The sequence below is a fragment of the Diceros bicornis genome, chromosome 8, assembly GCF_020826845.1.
Source record: "Diceros bicornis minor isolate mBicDic1 chromosome 8, mDicBic1.mat.cur, whole genome shotgun sequence".
Lineage (NCBI taxonomy): Eukaryota > Metazoa > Chordata > Mammalia > Perissodactyla > Rhinocerotidae > Diceros > Diceros bicornis.
Genome location: NC_080747.1, coordinates 69,127,947 through 69,151,154, shown reverse-complemented (window position 1 = coordinate 69,151,154; position 23,208 = coordinate 69,127,947). Strand labels below are relative to the sequence as shown.

Below are 23,208 nucleotides of genomic sequence, written 5' to 3'. Positions count from 1 at the left end.
TGGGCCGGCCCCCTTATTTAGTATTTTTAATCAGTGTTTCCCTCCACTGATGGTTTTTTTTTTTTTTAATAATTTTATTTATTTATTTACTTTTTCCCCCAAAGCCCCAGTAGATAGTTGTATGTCATAGCTGCACATCCTTCTAGTTGCTGTATGTGGGACGCGGCCTCAGCATGGCCGGAGAAGCGGCGCGTCGGTGCGCACCTGGGATCCGAACCCGGGCCGCCAGCAGCGGAGCACGAGCACTTAACCGCTAAGCCACGAGGCCGGCCCTCAGTTTTTAAATGTACATTTCTTTTATTATTAGTAATCTTGCCTGCTGTATATGTCTGTTAGCCATTTAAAATCATTTGTGAATTATTCGTAACTTTTGCCCATTTTTCTCCTGAGTTTTTTTTTTTTTTTTTTTTGTGAGGAGGATCAGCCCTGTGCTAACATCTGCCAATCCTCTTCTTTTTTTGCTGAGGAAAACTGGCCTTGGGCTAACATCCGTGCCCATCTTCCTCCACTTTACATGGGACGTCGCCACAGCATGGCTTGCCAAGGGGTGCCTTGGTGCGAGCCCAGGATCCGAACCGGTGAACCCTGGGCCGCTGCAGCAGAGTGCGCACACTTAACCGCCTACACCACCGGGCTGGCCCCTCCTGAGTTCTTTTTTGGTGGTGGTGGTGGTTTGATTTTTTTTTTAATTGAGATGCAATTGACATATAACAGTATGTTAGTTTCAGGTGTACAATGTAACGATTCAGTATTTGTATATGTTGTGAAGTGACCACCACAATTAGTCTAGTAAACATCTCCTCTGAGTTCTTATTATCAATTTGTATGAGATTTTTCTATAAAAACTATTACTCCTTTGCTTGTCGTATTTGTTGCAAATTGCCCACTTTTCCTCTTAATTTTGTTTTTTGACATTTAAACTTCTGTTTTTATGTGTTCAGACCTATCAGTGGTTCCTTTGTGCTCTCTTCAGCTGCTTTTAAACTTAGAAAGTCAGTATAGCTATTTCAGGAATCTATATACCCAGCTCCATTTACAGCCACTCAGGTGCTGGTAGCCCTTTATAATCCATTGGAAAAGAAGCAGTGCTTTGGGGCTACAAATTAATTATTACAGAATGCAAGAAAATGACTTAAAACTTTACTGGGCATTCTGTAATTTGTCCAGTTGATGTGCATCTAAATATATTAAATTCGTGTGTTTCTCTTTAAGTTGTTTCTCTTATTTTTCTTTAGCTGAGGTTTAGTAAATATAAATGATAAATATATTGCTTCTGTTAACCTCAGAAACATGGTCTGGTCCTAATCATTTGTGTTGTTGTTAAGATAAATACAGGAAGTGAAAGGCTCTCTTAGAGCACATCGAGCCTTTTTTCTATTATTAAGCAAATTGCTAGTTCTTCTACCTGCCCAGATAATCTTCAACTTGCTCTACCATTGTTCCTGCTTCTTTCTCTGCTTCGCAGTTCTTAAAGAACTTTTAAAACTCAAAAGCAAGAGAAGAAATTCATTTCCAACTTTAATTTTCTTTTCAATTGTTCCCTTTCTTATAAATTTGAGGAGGGATCATAGCTCTTTTTCAGGGAGAAGTCCTGTACATTCAATTTCCCTGATGGGAAGAATTTATCTAGAAGTGGAAAGTGGTATATCTGTACTATTGAGCTGGATATGTTTATGAACTAAGGTTTACAGACCTATTAATTGCCTTTCAGACAATAAAATACATAGGTAAGTGCTTTCCTACTGGCTCAGTGACCAATTCACAATCTTCAGATTATTAATTATCAATATTATAAAGCTGTTAAACCTTAAGAAAGGTTTTGTAGCATTCTAGGAAAGTCTGCTATCCAAAAAAGTCCATAATTTTAAATGACCTAAACAGCAATGACCTTCTTGTCATAAAATATTTATATTTTCATTCATTTTTTTCAACATCTCTTTTAGGAAATGTGCTTTGTGCCTACTATGTACAAAATATTGTAAACTATTTCAGTTATTCCAGTTTAATGTTTTTAAATCCGTTTTCATAGGAATTTTTGTAAAAGGTAGAAAGTTGGACTAGATCAATGTTTTTCAAACTCTTTTGCCCTAACCTACAGTAAAAAATATATACTACATTGCATCCCAGGACACACAAACTGAGTTACAAATACTGAAACAAAATTCACTGAAGATACTTTCCCTTCCTATATGTGATGCCTTCTGATATTCTCTGTTTTCTTTGGTTCAATTCTATGTTATCTCATATTTCAAAATGCTGATCGCAACCCACTAAACTGATTCCGTGACCCACCAACGGGTCCTCCATAGTTCGAAAAATTCCTGGACCAGGTGACTTAAAATTTTCAACTTTACAGTTACTCAGATGTAAAATTATATTGTGTACAGTTTACTTAATTATTTGTTGTTTTTAGATCTGGGTTGCTTAGCACTTTGGTTGGAGAGAAGTCTGTGACTCAGAGATGGGAGGTAAGCTTCCTTCATAATTTGTAGTTAGATGGTATATACAGTTAAAAGCACTTTAATAATCCGTAAAATATATACCATAGAAAAAAGTGTTTTGTTCTTTTTAGGAAGAAATGTTTTGTTCTGAAATCTGTAAGAAAGAAACCGTCCTTTACCTCATTTTGCACATGAGGTTTTTCAAAATGAACATGGTGGAAATAACTGATTGCCCTAAAATGAGTCTTTGTTTATCTTTCCCAAGAGAGGTGAAATCAGCAACTTCCAGTATCTGATGCACTTGAACACACTGGCTGGCAGATCATATAATGATCTCATGCAGTATCCTGTCTTCCCCTGGATCCTTGCAGATTACGACTCAGAGGTAAATCTCAAATCATTTTGTGTAAGTGGAACACATTTTCAAAAGTAATTAAAAGATATTGCAGTTGCTGAAATGTTTTATTTGCTTTGTAGTTTAAAGTTCTCAGTGGACACTTATTGCAAAAAGATGAGAAGAGTTTTAGCTTGGACTTGTACAAAGTTTGGGTAATTGACCAACTTCTTACATATTAACTCATAATACCTGTTTGGTTTCCTTAAGTGCTAATTCATTTGTATCCACTGGTGGATGTCAAAATCTTTCTTTGTAGTTTGAATTGTTTGCTAGAAGAAAGTGAAGTGACTCTTGCGCAAAATATTCCTGTCACACAGAAGGAGTTTTTTGTACCATTCCAAGAAGACTTGGAAGAAGAGTTCTAGCAGTTCAGCATGTACATCACCTAGGGTTCAAAATCAACACCAAAATGGGTGCATATAAATGACCCTTCCTCTTCTCCTTTGCCTGCTATCTGATAGAGTCCTGATTAGGTCTGAAATAAACCAGTACCAGGAAAAATAAGAGAAGCTTAGGCCTGAATAAAGCAAAAAAAATTAATCATTTTGAAAATTCATTGGGCCTTCTCATTCACTAGAATCAAGTCTGTTTGTTTTTTCGAAAGTTTTATACATTGGCATATTTGGGTGAAAGGTAAAGCTTCTGTCCTCAGAAAATTTTAGTTTAAAGAAGGAATGGCAATCCACCTTACATACACAGATGTATGTGAGTGCATTCGATGTGTGAATCTTTATATTTACATGTGTTGTCAATACGTATTCCTACATGTACATTAAATAAATCTATTTAATAGAAGGAGAAGAGGAGGTCAGCAGTAAAGACTGATAAAATGAAAACACTTTTCCTTTAAATCAGTCAAAGAAATTTACAAGAAAATATAGATTTTTAAAGAGACAGGAAGTCCAAAAAGAATGCAGTTTTGTGAGAAAGGAATGGAGAACTACCAATCTACACTTGAATATGTATCTCACAGAAACCATCAGTTCCAAGATTGGGAAGGGCTTTCCCTCTTTTTCCTCATCTCCAAACCTAGATCCTGAGTGCCTTCCTCTGTGAACACTTAATTTCCAAAGCAGTTGTCGTCAAACTGAGTCAATTAACAAACTGCCAGGTGCTGTCTGTAAGGTACACAGCCTTGTTTTGGAGTCCAGTTCTGCTGGTGCCACCTCACAGATACTAGCACATTTATAAATCATCAGTGTCTGCTATCGCCACTGTCTCTACATTGGTGAGAACAGAGGGTGTAATGTAATTTGGAATTGGGTTTTGTTTTGTATTTTAGGAGGTAGATCTTACTAATCCCAAGACATTTAGAAACCTGGCTAAGCCAATGGGAGCACAGACAGATGAACGATTAGCTCAATATAAGAAGCGGTATAAAGACTGGGAAGATCCTAATGGTAAGTAACTTTTCTTGTCATTGGACTTGGTGCCTAAGTTTCAAAAGTAAGCCATCATTTAGTGGTCTTGTATCTTTCCCCAAATTGCTTATATATTATTATATCCATATATGTTATATACGCACACATATATACAACTGTCAGAGTAGAAAAATCAGGTTTTGCATGCCAACTGATGGCCAGGCTTAGAAGGCATTTTTTACGTAGTTTGTCAGGTACTGGCAGAAAACTAAGTATGTCTGCTTTGTATAGGGCAGAAAATCCCCATCGTAATCTGCCTTTCTAATCGTGTTTAGGCCGGGAACTACACTTTCTTTTATTGACTCTCTTAATTTTATGGAAGCACATTTTGGAACCTTTTTGCGTTTAAAAAAAAAAAAAAAGTAATAATTACCTTCTAAAATACTATACAGTTTATTATTTATTATGTTTAATGTTTATCATGTATCCCCCTCAAACAGGCAAAACAAACAAAGGAAAAAAAAACAAGTAAGCCTAACGGTATTCCCTATGTGGACTCTTTTTTTTTTTACCCTGCTAAGAAGAGTATGTAATAAAAACTGCATAATATTCACAGACAACAATTTAGAGAAATATGTCCTTGCAAAGCCAGAACCTAATAAAAAGTAGCTATAAGTCAATATCCTGTGTTAGTGGAAGATGGTTTGCTGTTAAGGGTTATCTATTACAATAAGCCTCAAAACATGAATTGCCAGATGTGCTAGGTTGGGGGGAAAGGCATTGAATTATACTTACTTTGGATCACTGCCAAATATATAAGTGAGGGGTAGCAGTGTCATCATAAAATTTTCATGCTACAAATGCCAGTACTAACTGTATTAGTGTCACAGTTATCACATACATTAGCATTGTCAAGCCTATTAATTAATACCAATTTTATTTTTTATATTTACTCTTTTGTTTTCAATTGTGCTTTAATTTTCTTGAACAGGAGAAACTCCAGCATACCACTATGGAACCCACTATTCATCTGCAATGATTGTGGCTTCATACCTAGTAAGGATGGAGCCTTTCACACAGATATTCTTGAGACTACAGGTAAGACTCTAAATTTAGAATTTTTCCATTTTTATTGAAGCCTTCTTTCTATTTAAAATTGTTGAGTTTTTTTTTTTTTTGATGTTGTTATATTGCCTTACAAAAAGCCCTGTGCAGTTTTAGTCACAAAAGTAGTCAAATATAATTAAAGTAGAATTTCACTGGACCAAAACTGATGAATAAACTAGAATTTGTTTACAATAACAAGTGCCAGGGTCCTTGAGTCTAATAAGCAAATAGCATATGCTTTCCAGCCTTAACTGGTTGAATTCAACACATATTAAAAGAAAGAAAATATAGTCTAGCTATTTGCTGTCTTCTTTATTATAATTACTGTTTTCTGCATTCTCTTTCATTTATTCAGCAAATTTTTTGGAATACCCACTATGTGCCAGGCACTGTGCTGGGTACTTGGAGGATGTCAATCAATAAAGACAAAAGCCCCATCTTGAGGAGTTTAGATATTTTAGTTGAGGGAGACAGACACGCATGGTAAATAAGTATATTGTAAAGTGCTTTAGAGTGTGATAAACGCTATCAGAAAAATAGAGCTCAGGGAAGGCGGGTGGGAAGTACAGGGATGGGAGGTGGGGGGTGCAGTTTTAAATAGAGTGGTCAGAGTGGGTCTCCTTGAAAAAGGTGACATCTGAACAAAAACTTGAAGGAGGTGAGGGACTGACTCAGGCCGATATCTGGAGAATGGTTTCCACACAGAGGGAACAGCCCGTGTGAGGGCCCTGAGTCGGGCGTGTGTCTGGGATGTTTGAGGAATAGAGGGAGGCCAGTGTGTCTGGTGCAGAGTAAGTGTGGGGGAAGGTCACAGGGGATGAGGTCAGAGAGGTAACAGAGGCCAAACTGGCAGGCCTTGGCGGCCTGTGTTTGGACTTTGGCATTTTCCCACAGTGAACTTCATCATCAAGACAAATACGCTGTGTGCACTTAAAACACAGCACAGGGAGTTTGATTGAGGAAGGGGTGATGTATCTGTGAGGCTCTGTAAGCAAAAGAAATCCCTTTTCTATTTGAATTTGTTTTATTAATCTAGAACTTTTTGATCACCTTCCCAGCTCTCCACTTGATTCTCACTGGTATAAGAACTTATTATAAAGTTAGTCAAATGCATATATAACTTGAATATTTCCAGCTGTAGATGACTACATTAGAATCTCTTTTCAGGGGAGCTTCATCAAACTATGGAAGAACTCCTGTTTCCTTATAGTCTTGCCCTATCTCTAGAAACTAATATTTTTTAATGACTTTTTGAAGTCTTTATATTTGGATTTCACTTTGATTACAAAACAAATACATTGAGCATCCTTTGTAAGGAGTACCTCAAAGAGAATTAATTTTCTTTTTGTGATTATTTAAAGTTGTATATTTGACATAGGATGATGGGAAATTGAAATGTCACCAACCGTATTTATTTGAGGTTTTCAAGCCTTTGAACTTGACAGAGGCTGTGAGGTGGGGGTGGTTCTATAATAGAGAGGTACCTTCTCGTTCTGCCCGCAGGGAGGCCACTTCGACCTGGCTGACCGGATGTTTCACAGTGTGCGCGAGGCCTGGTATTCCGCATCAAAGCACAACATGGCAGATGTAAAAGAACTTATCCCAGAATTTTTTTACTTACCAGAATTCCTGTTCAATTCCAACAACTTTGATCTAGGTACGTAGAGCTATGACATTATCTTGGGAACGTTAGCCAGGAAAAGACTGGTAGAAATAAGTCACTTTTCTGCAGATTGTCTGCAGTGCACACTGACAAGATGTCCTTGTGGTCTCAGCTGCTGTTACTTATTGTAATTGGGTTTATGTGATTAAATATAAAAACAAAAATAGATTTATACCCCAAAATAGCTATTTCAAACCTAGAGTCTGAGAAACATTTATAAAGTGATACAGATTACATGTAATGGTCAGACTGTCGTCATTTCAGTGAAAACAGAAGTGAGGTGAAAATTTATTTGAAAATTATTATAGTTGAAACCCATTAATAGCCAAGAGCGGTGTATCCAAATTTTTCATGTATTTTTTAATCTTACGCATTGCCTGAGGTATTCTCAGCTTGTATGCTAATATGTTTTAAAATTAGAATTTCAGAATAGCTTGGTAAATCCCTTTTCTTTACCTGTTAGGGTATGATTTTCTAGAAAAACAGGCCCAAATCAACATTTATAAAAATGAGAGAAAATAATTAGTACTTTGCTCCCTGTATGTTATATAGAAGATACAGGAAAGAGATTTGACTTTGGTTATAGTTTCTTGGAACACAGTTTGCTGATCTGTGTTTCTGACTATTTCTTTTAAAACATATCAAAATTCCATTGTTTCCACTTCAGAATAATCCTGCCAAATATTGTTCTCTTTTCATATTTTTTCGTATCCCATATTTTATACTGTATTTAAGAGTTTAACTTATAAATCATGACCATACTACCTCAGAAAATTTCATTAACAGAAAATTCAGGGAAACATTCACATCTAATATGTTTGAGTGATTTTTTTTTTAACTTTTTAAAAATAATTTTTACTTAATTGTCCATCAGCAGTTCTACCCTGGTGAAATGATAGCTCCAGGTCCAATGGGAAAGATAATAAGACCCTCTCTATAGCCCCAGCAAAAGACCTGAAATTGAGTCTCATTACCTCTGATTGGGCCCAGAGCTCACCCTTGAGCAGCTAAAGACACCAAGTTCTAGAACTTAGAGCTGGAGGGAGTGATGGTTCCTCAAAGAAATAGAATAGATGGTGAACAGGGAAAAACAGCAAGTGTGTACCTGGCATTTTAATATGGATGCACATTAGTGTTTCATTATGTTCACTCATAATTTACCTTTGGAGAATGCTCTCTTCCCTTGGGACATCACTTTCAAAGAGACAAATATGGAGAGGTACAGAACGAAAGAGGGACCCTCAATCTTCAGAAAGACTGGATCTGTTATAATAATCTATGTTGCAAAAATGTTCTAGCCGGACCACTTACAAACCCAACCAAATGATTCACTTTTAATTAATAAGTAAATGAAAGAAGAGTCATGTGTTTTTGTCATGCTCCCCTTCATGACAAATCATTTCCCTCCATGAAATCACACGCTTTAAAAAACGCTATTTGCATAAAAGAGCTAAAGCCATAATACTTAGAAAAAAACATAGGATTAAATCTTCATAATATTGTATTTGAAAATCAATTCTTAGGATATTTAAAGCACGAGCAACAACAACAAAAAAAGTTAAATTGGACTTGATCAGAATTTAAAACTTCTGCATCCCAGGGTATTATGAAGAAAGTGAAAAGAAAACCTCCAGAATAGGAAAAAATATTTGCATATGAGATACAGTCATGTGCTGCATAACAACGTTTTAGTTGATAATGGACTGCATATACAGCGGTGGTCCCATAAAATTATACTGGAGCTGAAAAATTCCTATTGCTTAGTGCATCTAGAAGAAGACACTCAAGAGATTCGTCCATGACTTCAAAGGATTTGCCAAGGATGAGGAGGTTGCAAAAATCAACAAGGCTCTGGCTGAGATGCAAACAACTTTAACCTGGGTGTGGATGAGGATGACATTGAGGAGCTCCTGGAGGTGGTCCCTGAGGAATTGACTACAGAGGAGTTGTTGGAACCAGAACAGGAACGCATAGCTGAAGAAGAGGCAGGAGAAAAGGGAACTGCAGGAGAAGAAAAGAAGAACCCCCAAGATAATTCAGTGTGGGGTTTAGCAGAAGCTTGTGCAGACTTCAGCAAGCTCCTTAAAAAGTTTGAAAGCAGGGACCCCAACACTGAAACATTTTCATTAATGGAGAGGAATGTTCACGTGCATTATCTGCTTACAAGCAAATCTATGGTGAACAAAGAGACAAACCAAGGAAACCACCATAAACATATTTCTGGAGAGTGACACCTCCTCAAAGAGAGCCTCAGGCAGGTCCCTCAGGAGGTATTCCAGAAGAAGACATTGTTATCATAGGAGATGACAGCTGCATGTGTGTTATTGCCCCTGAAGACCTTCCAGTGGGACAAGATGTGGAGGAGGAAGACAGTGATATTGAAGATCCTGACCCTGTAGGCCTAGGCTAATGTGTGTGGTTATGTCTTAGTTTTTAACAAAAAAGTTTAAAAAGTAAAAAAAATTAAAATTTTAAAAATAGAAAAAAGCTTATAGAATAAGGATATAAAGAAAGAAAATATTTTTGTACAGCTGTACAATGTGTTTGTGGTTTAAGCTAAGTGTTATTACAAGAGTCAAAAAGTTTAAAAAATTAAAAAGTTTATATAAAGTTAAAATGTTACAGTAAGCTGTTTATTATTAAAGAAAGATAAATCTTTTTATAAATTTAGTGTAGCCTAAGTGTCCAGTGTTGCTGAAGTCTGCAGTAGTGTACAGTAATGTCCTGGGCCTTCACATTCACTCCCCATCACTCACTGACTCACCCAGAGCAAGTTCCAGTCCTGGAGGCTCCATTCATGTGAGTGCTCTATACAGGTGCACCATTTTTAATCTTTTATACATTATTTTTACTGTACCTTTTCTATGTTTAGACATGTTTAGATACACACATACTTACATTGTGTTACAGTTGCCTACATTATCCAGTACAGTAGCATGCTGTATAGGTTTGTAGCCTAGGAACAACAGGCAATACCATATAACCTAGGTGTGTAGTAGGTTATACCATGTAGATTTATGTAAGTACACTCTATAATGTTTGCACAACGACAAAATGGCTTAACAACACATTTCTCAGGACATATCCCCGTTGTTAAGCAACGCACGACTATATCTTACAAAGGTCCAGTATCCAGAATATAAAGAATTCTTACCCCTCAACAACAAAAAGGTAAACAACCCAATTGAAAAATGGACAAAGGACCTGAATAGACATTTCTCCAGAGGAATTATATAGATGGCCAATAAGCAGATGAAAAGATGCTCAACATCATTAGTCATCAGGAAATGCAAATCAAAACCACAGTGAGGTACCACTTCACACTAAGATGGCTATAATGAAAAAAACCTGACACAAACAGAAAATAACAAGGACTGGCAAGGATGTGGAGAAATTACATTGCTGATGGAATGTAAAATGGTTCAGCTGCTGTGGGAAGCAGTTTGGTGGTTCCTCAAAAAGTTAAAGATAGACTTAGCACATGACCCAGCAATTCCACTTCAAGTTATATGTCCAAAAGAACTGAAAATGGAGACTCGAACAAGTACATGTACTCGTATGTTCATAGCTGCATTATTTACAATAGCCAAGTGGCAGAAACAGCCCACATGTCTATCAGTGGATAAACAGATTGTGGGATGTACATAAAATGGAATATTACTCAGCCATAAAAAGGTATGAAGTATTGATAAATGCTACAACATGGATGAACCTCAAAAACATTACAGTAAGTGAAAGAAGCCAGACACAGAAGGTCACATAATGTATGATTCCATTTATACGGAGTATCCAGAATAGTAAATCCATACGCACAGAAGACAGATTGGTGGTTACCAGGGGTGGGGGTGGGAGGGTGAGAGGAGTGGGGAGCAACTGCGTAACCGGCACGAGGTTTTTTTTGGGGGTGAGGGAAATGTTTCAGGACTAGATAGAAATGTGGTGGTTGCACAACATTGTGAATGTACTAAATGCCACTGAATTGTTCACTTGAAAATGATTAATTTTTTGTTATGTGAATTTCACCTCGATAAAAAGAAAATACAACACAGCACTGCCTCTCCACCCAGAAAAGACAATATAAATGACTTGAAAGAGCACTTGGCTTTTTTCCCTGGTTCTGGGATGAGTAACATCCACCCCTGGTCTTCTTGACCTCACACCCTTGGATATATATGGAGGGGAGCTGCAGAGTAGCAGAATCAGACCAGAGTTTTCTACAGACCATTCCCTTTAAATGACATTTTCAAATTGCAGATAGTGCTGCTAACATAACATTATATCACATAATTATTTAGGGATTATGAACAAAATTTTGAAAAGTAGATTAAACTCAAGGAGCCTATCGATTATTACTTGTTTCTTATTATCAAAAAATTAGGTCTGGAGGGCATTTCAAGGGGACTGGAGTGAGGGTATGAAAGAGGGGGGAGGGCTTGTAATAACTTGATTGTTTTATTTTCTTCTTAAGTCAGATGGTAATTTTTCCAGCCAAGTCAAGACATTCCTTTAAACAAGAAACTGATTTTTTTATCTCTCACTTAATATCACATTGTAAATAAGCCATCTAATAACAATGATGAAAACAAGGTTGTTTCTAAGGGAAATATTTTTATTGGCACTCTCTTGGAACTGCCTTTGTGTTCTAAAATTTGAACAATTGCACTTCTCTGAAAATTTCTAATACAACTATTTACCTAACCAACTGCTGTTAAGCTAGAGAGTCAACGTTATTGTTTATGGAGTCATTTTTACAATGATCATCTGATTGGTAACTAAGAAAACTCTAAGCTAAAGTGAACTTTCTGGTGTTATTTCAAAAAAAGAAGAAAAAGAACCTGTTTCCTTAGATGCCAGTCCCATTTAATGTGTTTCGTTGTGGATAGATTTCATAGCAAACAGTTTCTTTAATATTTCAGAGATTATCTGGCTGTGACCTAAAATACCAGTTTACGTGGAATAAACACTTCTTGGTATGCATTATCACAACTGGATGTTTTTGTTTCTGCCAGGCAGCCCCATAGTCTTTCCAAATGTGTTTTTCTGTTAGATCATACACTAACAGCAAAAAGTTATGTTTCAGATTTTTTTTAGTGAGAATCCTTACTGCAAGATACCTGTCAGTTCTACAGAGTTCTCGAGATTTAAGAATCGGAAATACGTGAAACCACATGTATTGCAAATATCTCTAGTAGACTGTGGTACTTTCATTTCCTCTTAATGGAGGAATTTAAATTGAAAAGAGAGAACTCAAATTGAAAATAACGGAGGAATTAGGTATACTTTCAATAACCTCCTCCGGGTCAAGGGCAAAATTTTGTCAAAACATTAAGACAAGAAATTCAGCACTGGTTAACTGCTGATGACTCACCAAGCTTTAAGCATTCTAGAAAAGCCTAAACAAAAGAGGAGTTTGGAGAAATTGTTAATGGTCTTCCAAATGAGCCATCCTGAAGGGGATTGAATTTGAGCAGTTTTTCCAAACTCAAAACAGTAGCCCCATAAAGTGTTTCATTAAGGACTCCTGTGGTCAATTAAATTTCAGAAATGTTCTGTTTCATATCCCTCCTAGGGAAGAACAATGCGTCTTAGGAGTCTTGCAGGGGAGAAACGTGTTTCATTTTGCGTCACTCAGCATTTCCTGAAGTCATTTGACCGTGAGGGCCCTTCAGTTTTGCTAACACTTAATAAATCTCTCTGAAGGAATGCTCTAAGGAGCAGTCTTAGAGAAATGCCAGAATAGATGATCCCTGAGGTCCTTTCTGCTGGTAAATTTTGTAATTCTAGTAATGAATTAACCTACTATTTCTCTGTTACTTTAATATGAAGTTATTATTTATCTCATTTTTTTCGTTTTCTTTTTAATGTATCCAATTGCACAGGCTGTAAACAAAATGGCACCAAGCTTGGAGATGTTATCCTTCCACCCTGGGCAAAAGGGGACCCACGAGAATTCATCAGAGTTCACCGCGAGGTAATGGGAATGCACTTTGCAGTTGAACTTGGATTTCACTGGGCCATGGACCACAGTACAAAGAGAGGATCTTGAGCAATGTATCACCTATTTGTTCAAGTTACTAATACTGTTTTTATGATTTTTAGTTATTTCATTAGTTCCTAATGACCACTGGCCAATTCTTTTACTTTCTGAGCAAGTAATAAATGTCAGCCAGTGACTGAACTGTGTTTTGAAATTACAGGCTTTGGAATGTGATTACGTGAGTGCCCATCTGCATGAGTGGATTGACTTAATCTTTGGCTATAAACAGCAAGGCCCTGCGGCAGTCGAAGCTGTAAATGTCTTCCATCATCTTTTTTATGAGGGTCAAGTGGATATCTACAACATAAATGACCCACTAAAGGAAACAGCCACCATAGGGTTCATTAATAACTTTGGTCAGATCCCAAAACAGGTATGAATGTTCTTTGCTTATCATTGATGTTCTCTGTTTCATTCTTTAAGCTCTGAAATGTTTCTTTAGATGGTAGATGACCATATAATAATAAAGTTTAGACTGTTTTTAATGAAGGACCATAAATCTCACCCAGTAAGTTCCTAGATTATTGTTTTCTCCTCCCATTTACATCCAGATAAATAGAAATTTTGTTGTTCAAAGAGAATTTTCCCTCAAACACTAGTGCAGGACATGCTTTCCTGTACCTGCTCAAGACCTGGCAGGAGGACAGGAAGAGCAGGAAAGCAGACGGGGCCTTGGGGGCCCCAGTATACACAGAGATGGGGTGTCGACCAGAGGCCAGTAGGAAGCCAATACTGACTTTAAGCAGGGAAATGACATGATCCTGTTTAAACTTCAAAGATCATTCTGGCTGCAGTCTCACACACCACTGTAGGGGAGCCAAATTCGGAGCAGAAGACCACCTAGGAAGCTCTTGCAGTAGTTCAGGGAACAGACAGTGTGGTTTGGGTGAGAGAGGTGAGTGTGAGAAGTGCTGTGATGGAACTACATGCCATGGGAATGCCTAGGACCGGCCCTGCACCAGCTCCTCCAGCCACCCTCAGGAACGTGGAGAGCAAGAGCAAGCGCTTAGCCTCTCAGCACCCAAATGCTGTAGATCTCTCAGCTGCAGTGGTGAGCAAACTTCTGTTAAGAGACTTCATCCCTCTCGTCCAGGGCACGCCTGGAGGGCAGGACGCACCAGGAGTAATGCAGCACTGTGCAGAAGGCACGCTTTGCGAGGCAGTTCAGACCTCCCACCTTTCCCAGGTGCCGCGGGGCTCCACACTTTGGCCCTGGCTGTCCTTCTCTGGTCCTGCTTCAGATCCCTCTCCTGGACTCCCTTTTTGTAGGTTAACCAACTGTGAGGTTTCCAGGGCTGGCCATTGGGAGCACACAGAACAATGGCAAGTCTTTGTGCGTGAAAAGTCATAATAGACAGCTGGACAGCCTGTAACTGCCCTGCTCACGGTGCAGTCTGGTCTCCAACGAAGGAACCAGGTTTACTTTCAAAGCAAAATGCTTGTTGATAAACGCCAGTCACAGCTGAAGAATCTTGGTTAAACTTTTCCTTTGTTCTGCGGGTTACAAGCACAGGAACCATGTTTCATACTCCCTGGGAAACAAATATTCATAACAAAAAAATCAACACGTGCACTGTCTCAGGATTTTTGTTCCACTTTTAAGTATAATAGGCAAGCAGTCTGAAGATGGAGTTTGGATATTAACGTATTTCTAAGACCTTCCAGTGACTAATAGAGAGTACTTCCACATATAGCCATCCTAGAAAAATCGAAGTTTTCTGGTCACTGTATCCACACATCTTTTTATATACCCTAGCCTGGCACTGTGCTCTATCCTTAGGTCCTCATATAAAAGTTCTTCAGTAAATTTTCATTCATGAATGTGCTTTAAAGCATGTGGGTCTTTTTACACAACTTTAGAGTCTTGTGTCATTATTAACATTTGTAGAAGATAACAGAACCCTGATCCCGTGCCCCTGTGTATAGATAAAATAGGAACAATATGTTTAAAGGCCTGGGAATCTAAAATGTATATCTTCTTTGATACAAAACGTTTTTTCTATTTTTTCTTCTGGAAATCCAGAATGTCAAATTTACAAAGTGTGATGGTATAATATTCACCTTAAACCTCGTTTCATCTAAGGTTTTCCAAATATTTTCCTCAAATACCAGTTTTCCAGCAGAAATGACTCTGCCTATTTTGAAGATCTATAATATTTGAAAAATAGTAATCTTAAATGTACTTTAATACTTTTTAATCCTGTAGAAATACTGAAGAGAGAAGCCAAAGATTTTTTTTCCCTTACAATATTGCAAAGTAAAAAGAAGGCAACAGTGTTCACACTTTCAGCAAATTAGTAGCCCCTAAAAGGCACCAAAATAATGTTGCATAGAGAAAGGCCACGTTGAAGCCAGAAATAACCAGTTAGAATGTCTACCTGCCCTCAGTGGCACAGAATGGTATCAGGCTATAAAGAATTGGTTAGCTTTTAAACATCATTGGGAAATAATTGTCAGTCGACTGTAGTTTGCGTAAATTAATTGACTTTTGAGAAGTTGTCATGAAATCAGTGTAGCATAGAGCATGGTGGCAACCCAGGCTTTGTATCACAGCCCTGGCCCTGTTGACTAAGGTGTCGCATCTCTGGCAACCTTCTGAGTCTCTTTGAATTTCTTTCCTCAAATAGAAAATGCAATAATATAGTACCTAACGGTTCTTGTGAAGCTTAAGTGAAATAAAAACCTAATACCTGGCATATAAAACGGCTTAATTAACATTAGCTTTCGTTATAAAATGTCTTCTTCTCTTATACCAGTTATTTAAAAAACCTCATCCACCAAAGCGAGTGAGGAGTCGACTCAACGGAGATAGTGCAGGAATCTGTGTCCCGCCAGGAGCTACAAGTGACAAGATCTTTTTCCATCATCTAGACAACTTGAGGCCTTCCCTAACCCCTGTAAAAGGTAAGATGACAGGAAATAAATGTTTGATTCATGATTCCATGGGGTTATTTAATAATCCTAGTTGAGCAATAACAAATTTGCTTTTCAACAATAGTGTAATTTATAATAAGTACTATACTTTTTGTGATAAGTCATCAAATACTTTTAGAAATTCTCCTTTTCCTTTTCTGTTTTCTTTTTTTGGCCTGTGGATTTTTCATCAAAAAGAACCAAACAGGTTTCTGCTTCCTGCTGCAATAGTGAAAACTCTAATGTACCAAATCTTGTAGCTCAACTTTATATTATATAAAGACTTATGTCATCTTCATTTATACATGTTCTGCCCATTTAGAAATAGTAAGAAGATTGCATCTTTGATATGCCAACAAAAAGCATCTCTTTTACCTAATGTTATTATGAGTTATCTAAAAGTACTTTTTCAGGTGGATTTTTTTCTCTTAGAATGAAAAAGTGTTTTACGAGGTCTTGAAGTTGTCGCTTTAACAAATCCAGAAATTGAAATGTCAAAGTATGGTTAATTGCATTGGCTACCAGCTCTGCCATTTCACCTCACTGCACAGACTCTGCTCTGTGCCAGCTCCGGTCCCTGCCTGGCATGGTTCTGGAGCGCTGGTGTGGTTGGCAGAGTTCCGGGGCAGAGGAGGGGGTGCAGGCCTCTCAGGGAACGTCATGGCCTTTTTTCAGGAAGTCTAAGGGCTGGCTGTAACTTGGGAGGTGCCGAAGGCCTAGATTGGTTGAAGGTCTGTGCGTGGCATTCTGGGGAGCATCCCAGATCACTCTGTGCAGTCCTAACAATCAGGAAGCCAGGCTTGATTATTAGGAGCCAGACCCAAGAGTGTCCAGAGACAGGAAGGCTGGAGGGAAGCCCTGCAGAACACCTGTCAGGGCCCGACATCCACCTGGCAGGTCTTGTAGGAGACTCAAAAGCCAAGATCTAAGATCATTTTGTCTTAATATAGGTGTCAGGATGCTTGATTTGTATGAATTTTTGAGATTACTTTATTATCCCGATGGGTTTCCCTGTCCCTATTCTAATGTGTTGATTTGCTTTTTATAGAACTCAAAGAGCCTGTGGGACAAATAGTATGTACAGATAAAGGCATTCTTGCAGTAGAACAGAATAAGGTTCTCTTCCCACCAACCTGGAACAAAACTTTTGCTTGGGGCTACGCAGACCTCAGCTGCAGGCTGGGAACCTATGAGTCAGACAAGGTTTGCATTGTTTTTTGCTCACTCATTTAATCTCACTCTCTCATGGTCTGGATATTCTGCTTAATGGGGGTGGGGAGAGCCCCATCCAAAGGCTTGTCAGCTATTCCCTTACAGCCCAGAGGAAGGGAGAGCTTCACTGCATCAGATCAGGATAAAGGCGCTAGAGGACAAATCGTGTTTCCTACAGAACAAGCCTCTTTTGTAAAGTTGTGTACTAGGAGCTAGCAGTTTCTCTCCCACTCAAAGAATTCTAGCCAGCCAGGTATTCAACATTTCCGCCAACCAGAAGAGCCTCCTTTTGGTGAGTCACCATCTGGCCCACTTATCATTTAGTACAGCCATGCATTGCTTAATGACAGGGATACATTCTGAGAAATGTGTCGTTAGGCAATTTCGTCATTGTGCAAACATCACAGAGTGTACTTACACAAACCTAGACGGTTTAGCCTACTACACTCCTAGGCTATGTGGTACTAATCCTATGGGACCACTGTCGTTTAAATGGTTTGTCCTTAACCAAAACGTCATGCAGCACGTGACTGTACTCTTAAACGGCTGGCAGAAAACCTGTCACCCCATCCCCCAAGAAGCAGCAGCTACTGTTTTGAGTCCCATAAGTTCCTCTTGGAGAGGCAGGATGTAGTGATCCTTTAGTGCCCTGTGTTTGTCCTCTGACAGCCCCCTCCTGAGTGCAAGAGGGATACAGTGCACAGGTCTGTATGTTCTGTTTAGTTAACGTCTCATTAAACAGCAGCACTCGTGCTTTCCTTTTACATCTAACTGGCTACAGCAAACACATCCTGTTACCAGATTACCCCCGGCATCTTACATAGCATCACACAATCCGAATGTCATTTTCCTGGACTGGAAAAGCTGGAGACCCCCATTATGAGCAAAGTCCTTTTTATTATGGTTTTTAGCAGCAACTGTGGTTAGGAGGCTGTCGGGGGGAGTTCAGAGAAGAGCTTCAGTGGAAATGTTGCTAAATTGAAACCAGCCCAGAATGGACGCAGGTCTTTGCCTGTGAGGTGCCTGCACGGAGTTCTCCTTTGCTCAGTGTGCTCATTGTGTTGCAGGAGTATGTAGTACGGGAGGGCGGTGTGTCTCACTTCTGTTTTGTTTTACAGGCAGTGACTGTTTACGAATGTTTGTCTGAGTGGGGCCAGATTCTCTGTGCAATCTGCCCCAACCCCAAGCTGATCATCACGGGCGGAGCGAGCACAGTCGTGTGTGTGTGGGAGATGGGCACCTCGAAAGAGAAAGCTAAGACCCTCACTCTCAAACAGGTAACAAAATGTGCAGGATACGGACATAGTCCATCTCAGCTGCCTCACTTGAGAGCAACTGAAAAGCTTCCTCCATTCCAAGGTGCTTCAGACGTAATGGACAAAACCAAAATAATATATGTTCTTTTACTAGAAATGGGTCTAAAACGAAAGGAAATGATATCAGAAGATAACTATTTCTAAAAATGACCTAAGCTGGTCCTTTTTTAAAATCTAAAGCAAGCTGTCGTTGGGTAATATTTTTTTAATATATTTAAGTAATATAAATGTTTCTCAGAAATTATATGTAAATTGAATTTTTGCAAACCAAATTATATTTGCTATTAATTCATATTAATATATTATTAATTCATAATTATGAATTAATTCATTCTGCTGGACCAGAATGAATTCTTTGGTTCTTTTATTTTTCTCTTTCCTCATCTATCCTATCCTTAAGGATATGAATGTATTCAGTAGAACAAGTATTTGATCACTTGTTATATACTGACTCTATTATAAATTTTTAGTTAAAGGAAGAATCCTTTTATAATTAAGCCGTCATCTTTTTAATATTTGATTTGTGAGTGAATTTACCATGAAGTATTTTTTAATGGAGTATACATCTAAGTATTTTTTATGATTCAGATTTGAAAAGTACTATAACCCTAATATCTATATGTATTGAGTACCATTCAGGGCACTGTGCTGGGGGGTTAAAAATGTAAAACTCCAATCCTCACAATTCTTTGAGGTAATTATTGGCTCTATTTACACCTGAAAAAACACGGCTTAGAGAGGTTAAGACGCTTGCCTAAAGTCAAGATGTAGATTCAGTTGTATGTGACTCCAGAGCCTTTCAGAGCCCAACTCAAACAAATAGTAGTGTCTTAACTGTCTATGGAAAGGGTGGAAACCCTTGTACTTATGCCAACAACCATCTATATGGGCCAGAAACTTCACTGGTTGCTGGGTCTAATGGCCGGGCTCATAAAGAGACACAGTATCGACACGAGCAGATATAAGGTCGACAGTGTAGTATGCTGATACAAACTCTCCTGCTGACAATATTTTCAATTTAGAAAATAGGCTTTGAAGCTAGTCTGTCAGTAACCCCTCAATAAAAAGCACTTATTTAAAACAGCCTTCCGGGGTTTGCTAAGCATACGTTAAGGATGTCTGTGTGACCAAAATTTTAAGCCAACTCCTTATTTAAATAGTAAATGCTCAGAAACTCCTAACAGTAGTCTAAATCTTTTTCTTCAAAATAATTCCTTATTTTCCCACGTTGCCGTTTCCCTGGGTCTCTTCATATTCCAGTTTGTCTTCATATTCCAGTAAAAGAGGGAAGTTCTTATTCTAGTTTGAAGAAGGAGTCCCTCTTGGGCACAGAAGATGTCCAGATGTCTGCAGTTCAGTAATAGGAACTTGGCAGACACACCAGAACCACATTTTCCTGTGATCTGTCCAGGATCACGTGCTGTAACCACGCAGTCTTCACACTTTGTGCATTTTTTAAAAATCCATTCAGTTATAGTTCCTTAGACTAACAGGAGTTGGTGGCATGAAAGAATTGATTCAGAGTTTAAATTTTGTACCTTGGGGGCCATAATCAAGACATCTCCAAGTAAAAATGGTGTGAAGAAACCCAAGCTGGGCTGCAGTTGCCGTTCTCCCTTCCTTCTAAGATACTGGCCCAGACCCCGGAAAGGAGTAATGTACAAATGAAGATTAGAGCTTCCACTGTCTTCCAGACTTCTCCCTTCCCCGTGGTGGGATGAGGCAAGGACAGTGGGCAAGAGGAGAAGGAAGACTTTCCAGACACTGCCGCTCAAGGCGCTGTCTCCCCCCACGAGCTCCTGTCATTTCCTTGTACATCCGGGACTTTCTGGAGTCCCTTAAGGAGCCCTCTCACTGTGATCAGCCTGGTTTTTCCTGTTCTCCTTTGTAGGCCTTACTTGGCCACACCGATACTGTCACCTGTGCCACAGCATCATTAGCCTATCACATAATCGTCAGCGGGTCCCGTGACCGAACCTGCATCATTTGGGATCTGAACAAACTGTCATTCCTAACCCAGCTCCGAGGCCATCGAGCTCCGGTGTCTGCTCTTTGTATCAATGAATTAACAGTAAGTAGTAAATTACCCATTTGGTTTATGTTTAGGAAAACAAGTAGTTCTGGCCAATGTAAATAAAAAATGACTGTTTTCTGAAGTGATAGACATTCATTTTATAAAAGCCACTGCATTTTCCTTGATTTATGTGTCGTTTGCAAAAGCAAATGGATATGAAAGTTTGTAACCCAGAGAGAAATTTTGTCTTAGAATCCATTCACTGCTGCATACTTTAAAGAGCAAGATTTGGTTCAAAACAAAACATTCTAGAATAGGCTTTTTTAAAACCAAAGAATTTATAGGATTTGTTAAGAATGTTGAAATTGTACCGAAATTTTTGTGAAATATATTTAAATTATTTATGTATTAGGTCAAGTGAATAGAGTAATATTTGGGTACCCAAACAAGAGAATAATTGTTATAGAACTATTATCAAAACAGATCCCAAAGTTATCAAAGGACATTATCTCTTCTCAAAAATAAATATTTTTTGCACAAATAAATTAAATGAGTCAGAATAAAATAAATGTACTGACCTAGGAGTCCCCCATGCGGACCAGGCCCTCCTGAGGTGGGGCAAGGGCAGCGTAGGTGTGTTGCTAAGGTGTGTTGGTGAGCAGGGGAAGCTGAGGGTGAGGTGACAGAGACTGAGGCCTCGGTGTTCAAGGGACAAGTCATCATAGTTGTATGGAGATGATGCCCATATATGCACATCCTTCTTGCAAATCAGCCGGAACCCACCCAGCCTCATCCCTTCTTAGCTCTGCCGACCCATTCCCACCCTTCCCCTCAGCCCTGCCCCGGCTCAGCCTGCACGACACAGAGTGGTTCTAGCCACGTCGTATCATCACTCACAAGGCCAGCTTTCCTTCCGAGGGATGCTGCATCTTTCATTTCTACCAGAAGATACCAAGTATTATGCTGTTAATCAAATACCTTGTAGTCACTCCAAGAAAAAAAAGAAAGGAATTCAGTTCTAGTGAATGGCGCTTAGAGTGTCTGATAATAGTAAGAGTAGTCAGAGTTGGCAGTGAGTGGGGAGGATGCGGGGGTAAAAAAGTCGGATTAGTTTTTCATTACATTTGAAAGGTTTAAGATGTGGTTAGAACAGGACCTTGGGCTGGTCCTGTAAACGTTTGTACCTAAGAGCTTTACAAAAATGTCGGTGCAGCAGAACCGCTCTGACCCAGCAGTGTGGCTCTGAGTCAATGCTTAATTGCACTATTTGGAGCACTTAGTTTTGTGGTTGTTCTTAACTTAGATACTGAGAATTTTATTTATGGTCAGTTGTTTGAGCAAGTGTACACCCGTTGTATTACAAAAGTTGCTGCAAACACTACAGAAGTGTTGTTTTCCCTTTTAAGATGCTTCTGTAATCTCTTAGTAACTCATGAAAAGATCCCTATTTCTGTTATATTTTTGCAGCCAATGTCAAGTCTGCTTTACTTCAGTCTGCATTTTGGGCCTCAGCTACCTTGCAGCTGCCCTTTAATTCCTCTTCTTACTGCTCAGCCCTCATAACCACAGGCTTTGCTCTAATGCACTCTGAGTGCGGCGCCCGGGAGTAACTGAAGGAAGTCTTCCGTAGCGCCCGGTGGAGCGGCTGCCTCTCGTCTCCTGCAGAGACTGAGGCCATTCATTAAAACTCGGCTGCCGACACTCGCTGTCGGAGGCGGTCCAGTGGCCGACACGGAGGTAGACACAGCAGTACTTTGCTGAGTATTATTTTTGTTTGAGTTTTGGTTTGGTTCTTGCCATCTTGGTAGAAGAACAGCAGAGAGAGGAAGAAAGGGAGAGAACAGTAGCAAGGCCCGCACAGACAGTGGTTTGGGAAAGCCCCAGGCCTCCCCCTGACCTCCTGCTTGCATTGGTGCTGCTGTTCAGCTTGTAGTTTCCCTCTGGTTTTGATGACCATCTTCCAGTTTCTATAGGTTCTCCTGTGCCTGTTGGCTGCACTGAAATTCACCAGGTCATTTCTAAAGTCAGTCCCTAGCATCGTGACAGTCAGGCTGTCCGAGGGATAAGAGAGGCAGCATGGTGTGGTGTATAAGCTTCGGGGCCAGAAAGAGCTGGGTTCAAATCTTTATTCTCTGATATTAGGCAAGTTACTTAAGCTCTTTACACCTCCCATTCATCCTCTCTTAAGCAGGGCTGGTGGTAGCTCACCTCACAAGGTGGTTGTAAGGATGAAATGGAGTGTCTGAAGTGCCCACACCACAGTAACATACACAGTGGATGCTTCAGGAAGTGTCTCAGTTCCTTTAACAGTAGTGGGTTGTATTCATACCAGGTTGGATGGAGCCCAGCCTGCTAGAATTTGAGGGAAAAGCTTGTTCTTTTCCATCTTTGAAACTCATGAAAACCTGAGTTATCAGCTCAGGGAGTCTTAGGGTTTATTCAGTTTGCCGAGAAGTGACTTGTATACCAGTTTTCTTCTTTTTTTCCTCATTCCCCCACCCTTATCGTGAATACAAATTTTAAAATAGGATAATACAATGTTACCAAGATTTCATCTTTTCATTTATTGGAGAGAGAGATACAACTATATTTGGACTGAAACATTTCTCTTCCATCCTATGGTTTTGGTGATTGGACTCATTTTGTAAAATTAAGTGGGAGTGGATCCCTGCCTCTAAATGAAAGTTATAAAAAGACTTGTAAACAACAGTCCCTCCGGAGGAAGAGTAGTTCATCGCCTCGTGAGA

The 23,208-nt window shown here is 39.1% G+C and overlaps 1 protein-coding gene across 11 annotated transcripts in view; it reads left to right on the top strand.

Moving 5' to 3' along the window:
• WDFY3 (WD repeat and FYVE domain containing 3) overlaps nt 1-23,208 on the top strand; it is a 258,056-nt gene that overhangs the window by 223,157 nt on the left and 11,691 nt on the right. For all 11 annotated transcript variants that reach the window (XM_058547432.1, XM_058547433.1, XM_058547434.1 and 8 more), the window contains 11 exons: nt 2,414-2,468; nt 2,707-2,826; nt 4,121-4,238; nt 5,191-5,297; nt 6,810-6,963; nt 12,849-12,940; nt 13,167-13,379; nt 15,763-15,910; nt 16,968-17,122; nt 18,250-18,408; nt 20,339-20,518. In XM_058547432.1, coding sequence (XP_058403415.1) covers nt 2,414-2,468; nt 2,707-2,826; nt 4,121-4,238; nt 5,191-5,297; nt 6,810-6,963; nt 12,849-12,940; nt 13,167-13,379; nt 15,763-15,910; nt 16,968-17,122; nt 18,250-18,408; nt 20,339-20,518 — 1,501 coding nt within the window. The remainder of the gene's footprint in view (nt 1-2,413; nt 2,469-2,706; nt 2,827-4,120; nt 4,239-5,190; nt 5,298-6,809; nt 6,964-12,848; nt 12,941-13,166; nt 13,380-15,762; nt 15,911-16,967; nt 17,123-18,249; nt 18,409-20,338; nt 20,519-23,208) is intronic.